General features: G+C 44.9%; 1 protein-coding gene across 1 annotated transcript; it reads right to left on the bottom strand.

Annotated features, from left to right (window-relative positions):
• Positions 1-773: 773 nt before the first annotated feature.
• LOC125381961 (iron-regulated protein FrpC-like) lies at positions 774-6,438 on the bottom strand. Its single transcript, XM_048399354.1, has 3 exons — positions 6,425-6,438; positions 4,634-5,709; positions 774-2,065 (listed from the first exon to the last, which is right to left on the bottom strand). Exons 1-3 carry the CDS (start codon positions 6,436-6,438, stop codon positions 774-776), a joined length of 2,382 nt encoding a protein of 793 aa, XP_048255311.1.
• Between the last annotated feature and the right edge of the window lie 565 nt (positions 6,439-7,003).

Below are 7,003 nucleotides of genomic sequence, written 5' to 3'. Positions count from 1 at the left end.
CACGTCCAATGAATCTTGTCCAGTCAGCACGTCTAGTGATCTTGTCCAGTCAGCACGTCCAATGAATCTTGTCCAGTAAGCACGTCTAGTGAATCATGTCCAGTCAGCACCTCTAGTGAATCTTGACCAGTCAGCACGTTTAGTGAATCTTGTCCAGTCAGCACGTTCAGTGAATCATGTCCAGTCAGCACGTCCAATGAATCTTGTCCAGTCAGCACGTTTAGTGAATCTTGTCCAGTCAGCACGTCCAATGAATCTTGTCCAGTAAGCACGTCTAGTGAATCATGTCCAGTTAGCACGTCTAGTGAATCTTGACCAGTCAGCACGTTTAGTGAATCTTGTCCAGTCAGCACTTCTAGTGAATCTTGTCCAGTCAGCACGTCTAGTGAATCTTGTCCAGTCAGCACGTCTAGTGAATCTTGTCCAGTTAGCACGTCCAATGAATCTTGTCCAGTAAGCACGTCTAGTGAATCATGTCCAGTCAGCACGTCTAGTGAATCTTGACCAGTCAGCACGTTTAGTGAATCTTGTCCAGTCAGCACGTCTAGTGAATTATGTCCGGTCAGCACGTCTAGTGAATCTTGTCCAGTCAGCACGTCTAGTGAATCTTGTCCAGTTAGCACGTCCAATGAATCTTGTCCAGTCAGCACGTCTAGTGAATCATGTCCAGTCAGCACGTCTAGTGAATCTTGTCCAGTCAGCACGTCTAGTGAATCCTGTCCAGTCAGCACGTTCAGTGAATCTTGTCCAGTTAGCACGTCCAATGAATCTTGTCAAGTCAGCACGTCTAGTGAATCTTCTCCAGTCAGCACGTCCAGTGAATCTTGTCCAGTTAGCACGTTCAGTGAATCTTGTCCAGTTAGCACGTCCAATGAATCTTGTCCAGTCAGCACGTCTAGTGAATCCTGTCCAGTCAGCACGTTCAGTGAATCTTGTCCAGTTAGCACGTCCAATGAATCTTGTCCAGTCAACACGTTCAGTGAATCTTGTCCAGTCAGCACGTTCAGTGAATCTTGTCCAGTTAGCACGTTCAGTGAATCTTGTCCAGTTAGCACGTCCAATGAATCTTGTCCAGTCAGCACGTCTAGTGAATCTTGTCCAGTCAGCACGTCTAGTGAATCATGTCCAGTCAGCACTTCTAGTGAATCATGTCCAGTCAGCACGTTCAGTGAATCTTGTCCAGTCAGCACGTCCAATGAATCTTGTCCAGTTAGCACGTCTAGTGAATCTTGTCCAGTCAGCACGTCCAATGAATCTTGTCCAGTAAGCACGTTAAGTGAATCATGTCCAGTCAGCACGTCTAGTGAATCTTGACCAGTCAGCACGTTTAGTGAATCTTGTCCAGTCAGCACGTCTAGTGAATCCTGTCCAGTCAGCACGTTCAGTGAATCTTGTCCAGTTAGCACGTCCAATGAATCTTGTCCAGTCAACACGTTCAGTGAATCTTGTCCAGTCAGCACGTTCAGTGAATCTTGTCCAGTTAGCACGTTCAGTGAATCTTGTCCAGTTAGCACGTCCAATGAATCTTGTCCAGTCAGCACGTCTAGTGAATCTTGTCCAGTCAGCACGTCTAGTGAATCATGTCCAGTCAGCACTTCAAGTGAATCATGTCCAGTCAGCACGTTCAGTGAATCTTGTCCAGTCAGCACGTCCAATGAATCTTGTCCAGTTAGCACGTCTAGTGAATCTTGTCCAGTCAGCACGTCCAATGAATCTTGTCCAGTAAGCACGTTTAGTGAATCATGTCCAGTCAGCACGTCTAGTGAATCTTGACCAGTCAGCACGTTTAGTGAATCTTGTCCAGTCAGCACGTCTAGTGAATTATGTCCAGTCAGCACGTCTAGTGAATCTTGTCCAGTCAGCACGTCTAGTGAATCTTGTCCAGTTAGCACGTCCAATGAATCTTGTCCAGTCAGCACGTCTAGTGAATCATGTCCAGTCAGCACGTCTAGTGAATCTTGTCCAGTCAGCACGTCTAGTGAATCTTGTCCAGTAAGCACGTCTAGTGAATCATGTCCAGTCAGCACGTCTAGTGAATCTTGTCCAGTCAGCACGTTCAGTGAATCTTGTCCAGTCAGCACGTCCAATGAATCTTGTCCAGTCAGCACGTCTAGTGATCTTGTCCAGTCAGCACGTCCAATGAATCTTGTCCAGTAAGCACGTCTAGTGAATCATGTCCAGTCAGCACCTCTAGTGAATCTTGACCAGTCAGCACGTTTAGTGAATCTTGTCCAGTCAGCACGTTCAGTGAATCATGTCCAGTCAGCACGTCCAATGAATCTTGTCCAGTCAGCACGTTTAGTGAATCTTGTCCAGTCAGCACGTCCAATGAATCTTGTCCAGTAAGCACGTCTAGTGAATCATGTCCAGTTAGCACGTCTAGTGAATCTTGACCAGTCAGCACGTTTAGTGAATCTTGTCCAGTCAGCACTTCTAGTGAATCTTGTCCAGTCAGCACGTCTAGTGAATCTTGTCCAGTCAGCACGTCTAGTGAATCTTGTCCAGTTAGCACGTCCAATGAATCTTGTCCAGTAAGCACGTCTAGTGAATCATGTCCAGTCAGCACGTCTAGTGAATCTTGACCAGTCAGCACGTTTAGTGAATCTTGTCCAGTCAGCACGTCTAGTGAATTATGTCCGGTCAGCACGTCTAGTGAATCTTGTCCAGTCAGCACGTCTAGTGAATCTTGTCCAGTTAGCACGTCCAATGAATCTTGTCCAGTCAGCACGTCTAGTGAATCATGTCCAGTCAGCACGTCTAGTGAATCTTGTCCAGTCAGCACGTCTAGTGAATCCTGTCCAGTCAGCACGTTCAGTGAATCTTGTCCAGTTAGCACGTCCAATGAATCTTGTCAAGTCAGCACGTCTAGTGAATCTTCTCCAGTCAGCACGTCCAGTGAATCTTGTCCAGTTAGCACGTTCAGTGAATCTTGTCCAGTTAGCACGTCCAATGAATCTTGTCCAGTCAGCACGTCTAGTGAATCCTGTCCAGTCAGCACGTTCAGTGAATCTTGTCCAGTTAGCACGTCCAATGAATCTTGTCCAGTCAACACGTTCAGTGAATCTTGTCCAGTCAGCACGTTCAGTGAATCTTGTCCAGTTAGCACGTTCAGTGAATCTTGTCCAGTTAGCACGTCCAATGAATCTTGTCCAGTCAGCACGTCTAGTGAATCTTGTCCAGTCAGCACGTCTAGTGAATCATGTCCAGTCAGCACTTCTAGTGAATCATGTCCAGTCAGCACGTTCAGTGAATCTTGTCCAGTCAGCACGTCCAATGAATCTTGTCCAGTTAGCACGTCTAGTGAATCTTGTCCAGTCAGCACGTCCAATGAATCTTGTCCAGTAAGCACGTTAAGTGAATCATGTCCAGTCAGCACGTCTAGTGAATCTTGACCAGTCAGCACGTTTAGTGAATCTTGTCCAGTCAGCACGTCTAGTGAATTATGTCCAGTCAGCACGTCTAGTGAATCTTGTCCAGTCAGCACGTCTAGTGAATCTTGTCCAGTTAGCACGTCCAATGAATCTTGTCCAGTCAGCACGTCTAGTGAATCATGTCCAGTCAGCACGTCTAGTGAATCTTGTCCAGTCAGCACGTCTAGTGAATCTTGTCCAGTAAGCACGTCTAGTGAATCATGTCCAGTCAGCACGTCTAGTGAATCTTGTCCAGTCAGCACGTTCAGTGAATCTTGTCCAGTCAGCACGTCCAATGAATCTTGTCCAGTCAGCACGTCTAGTGATCTTGTCCAGTCAGCACGTCCAATGAATCTTGTCCAGTAAGCACGTCTAGTGAATCATGTCCAGTCAGCACGTCTAGTGAATCTTGACCAGTCAGCACGTTTAGTGAATCTTGTCCAGTCAGCACGTTCAGTGAATCATGTCCAGTCAGCACGTCCAATGAATCTTGTCCAGTCAGCACGTTTAGTGAATCTTGTCCAGTCAGCACGTCCAATGAATCTTGTCCAGTAAGCACGTCTAGTGAATCATGTCCAGTTAGCACGTCTAGTGAATCTTGACCAGTCAGCACGTTTAGTGAATCTTGTCCAGTCAGCACTTCTAGTGAATCTTGTCCAGTCAGCACGTCTAGTGAATCTTGTCCAGTCAGCACGTCTAGTGAATCTTGTCCAGTTAGCACGTCCAATGAATCTTGTCCAGTAAGCACGTCTAGTGAATCATGTCCAGTCAGCACGTCTAGTGAATCTTGACCAGTCAGCACGTTTAGTGAATCTTGTCCAGTCAGCACGTCTAGTGAATTATGTCCGGTCAGCACGTCTAGTGAATCTTGTCCAGTCAGCACGTCTAGTGAATCTTGTCCAGTTAGCACGTCCAATGAATCTTGTCCAGTCAGCACGTCTAGTGAATCATGTCCAGTCAGCACGTCTAGTGAATCTTGTCCAGTCAGCACGTCTAGTGAATCTTGTCCAGTCAGCACGTCTAGTGAATCATGTCCAGTCAGCACGTCTAGTGAATCATGTCCAGTCAGCACGTTCAGTGAATCTTGTCCAGTCAGCACGTCCAATGAATCTTGTCCAGTCAGCACGTCTAGTGATCTTGTCCAGTCAGCACGTCCAATGAATCTTGTCCAGTAAGCACGTCTAGTGAATCATGTCCAGTCAGCACGTCTAGTGAATCTTGACCAGTCAGCACGTCTAGTGAATCTTGTCCAGTCAGCACGTCATTTCCAGTCAGCACGTCTAGTGAATCTTGTCCAGTCAGCACGTCTAGTGAATCATGTCCAGTCAGCACGTTCAGTGAATCTTGTCCAGTCAGCACGTTCAGTGAATCTTGTCCAGTCAGCACGTTTAGTGAATCTTGTCGAGTCAGCACGTCTAGTGAATCTTCTCCAGTCAGCACGTCCAATGAATCTTGTCCAGTAAGCACGTCTAGTGAATCATGTCCAGTTAGCACGTCTAGTGAATCTTGACCAGTCAGCACGTTTAGTGAATCTTGTCCAGTCAGCACGTCTAGTGAATCATGTCCAGTCAGCACGTCTAGTGAATCTTGTCCAGTCAGCACGTCTAGTGAATCTTGTCCAGTTAGCACGTCCAATGAATCTTGTCCAGTCAGCACGTTCAGTGAATCTTGTCCAGTCAGCACGACCAATGAATCTTGTCCAGTCAGCACGTCTAGTGAATCATGTCCAGTCAGCACGTTCAGTGAATCTTGTCCAGTCAGCACGTCTAGTGAATCTTGTCCAGTCAGCACGTTTAGTGAATCTTGTCGAGTCAGCACGTCTAGTGAATCTTGTCCAGTCAGCACGTTTAGTGAATCTTGTCCAGTCAGCACGTCTAGTGAATCATGTCCAGTCAGCACGTCTAGTGAATCATGTCCAGTTAGCACGTCCAATGAATCTTGTTCAGTCAGCACGTCTAGTGAATCTTGTCCAGTCAGCACGTCTAGTGAATCTTGTCCAGTCAGCACGTCTAGTGAATCATGTCCAGTCAGCACGTCTAGTGAATCTTGTCCAGTCAGCACGTCTAGTGAATCATGTCCAGTCAGCACGTCTAGTGAATCATGTCCAGTCAGCACGTCTAGTGACTCATGTCCAGTTAGCACGTCTAGTGAATCATGTCCAGTCAGCACGTTCAGTGAATCTTGTCCAGTCAGCACGTCCAATGAATCTTGTCCAGTTAGCACGTCTGGTGACTCATGTCCAGTTAGCACGTCTAGTGAATCATGTCCAGTTAGCACGTTCAGTGAATCTTGTTTTGTCCTGCAGGCATGTCAGGAACGAATATTCGTGGGGCGTTGCTAGTATTAATCACTAGTTTGTTTGGTCCAGATTCAACAATTTACAGACCGCTGTCATAAAGATGCAAAATTGCAATATGCAGCGTTGAACAACAAACACAAAACACTGTGTCTAAACACAATTGAAACAATGCCGAGACCAGGTTATCGCATGTAGTTTGTGTTCATACTTAGACATAGAAGTGGAAGTGACGATGTCTGCCTAGAATGGTACCGTTGTAATACAGTGATCCCTCGATATACCGCTGTCATCGGGGTCCAAGAAACTGACCCCGGGGTGTAGGAAAGAGCGGTGTACAGATATTCCTTGCTGAGGTTCACATTACGTAATGATGGTAGTGAATGGAACAGTGGCGCAATTATTTCACAGTGGCATGGGACATGTAGATCTATGTAACACTGATCGTGGACGATGATTCAAACTGCATGCGTAAAAAATTAAAAATACTTAGTGTAAATTAATCAAAGTAGTCTGTATTACTTTACGACTGGATGTTATACATGTAGAATCTAAATAAATGTTGTTATATTTTAAGTTTTTCGGGAGAAAATTGGTCCGATCGCCGACCTACTCACATTATCGATCGATGACAGTACATTACAGTATTATTTCAGTGACGTTGTATAATCTTTAAGCAGGTTCCACGTGAATTGGAGTCCTCTATGCTCTGTCTCACAGTCCCTGAACCATATTACTTTCTCTTAATGACCTAAATGAAGTTAGCCTAAACTTTACACAGGTTCTGAATCGCCAATCTCACTCGGGATACTTTTCAGTTTATATGGAGTTTTTTTTTTTATCAAAATCAAAATTATGTATTTTCAGAAACTAAGCGTGAGTCTAAGAGCATATATCATGGCCTGCTTCGTCACTGACGTGTGTTGTGCCCTTAAACCTACAATGGTCTACAATATTCATGAGTGGTCGTCTGTAAAAGTAAGCGATGAAACGTTCCGCTGGGAAAGCTTTTCGGAGGAATGGAATACCACCTGGAGAAACATTCCTCCATTCGAAATAATATTCCGACATGAAGACAGAAAGAATCATGAACACGGAAACAATTATCCATGAAATGTATACATTGAGAATAATTCTTACTGTGGATAGATGAGATTAAGAAACGGATTAAACTCATGTGATAAATAAATAAATAAATAAATAAATGAATGAATGAATGAATGCATGAATGAATGAATGAATGAATGAATGCAAAATAAAGAAATAACTAACTAAATAAATAAACAAATAAATAAAT

This window comes from Haliotis rufescens, unplaced genomic scaffold (assembly GCF_023055435.1).
Source record: "Haliotis rufescens isolate VD_foot unplaced genomic scaffold, xgHalRufe1.0.p SCAF_2, whole genome shotgun sequence".
In the NCBI taxonomy this organism is placed as follows: domain Eukaryota; kingdom Metazoa; phylum Mollusca; class Gastropoda; order Lepetellida; family Haliotidae; genus Haliotis; species Haliotis rufescens.
Note: the sequence above shows the minus strand (reverse complement) of the source record. Positions and strands in the feature narration are given on the sequence as shown.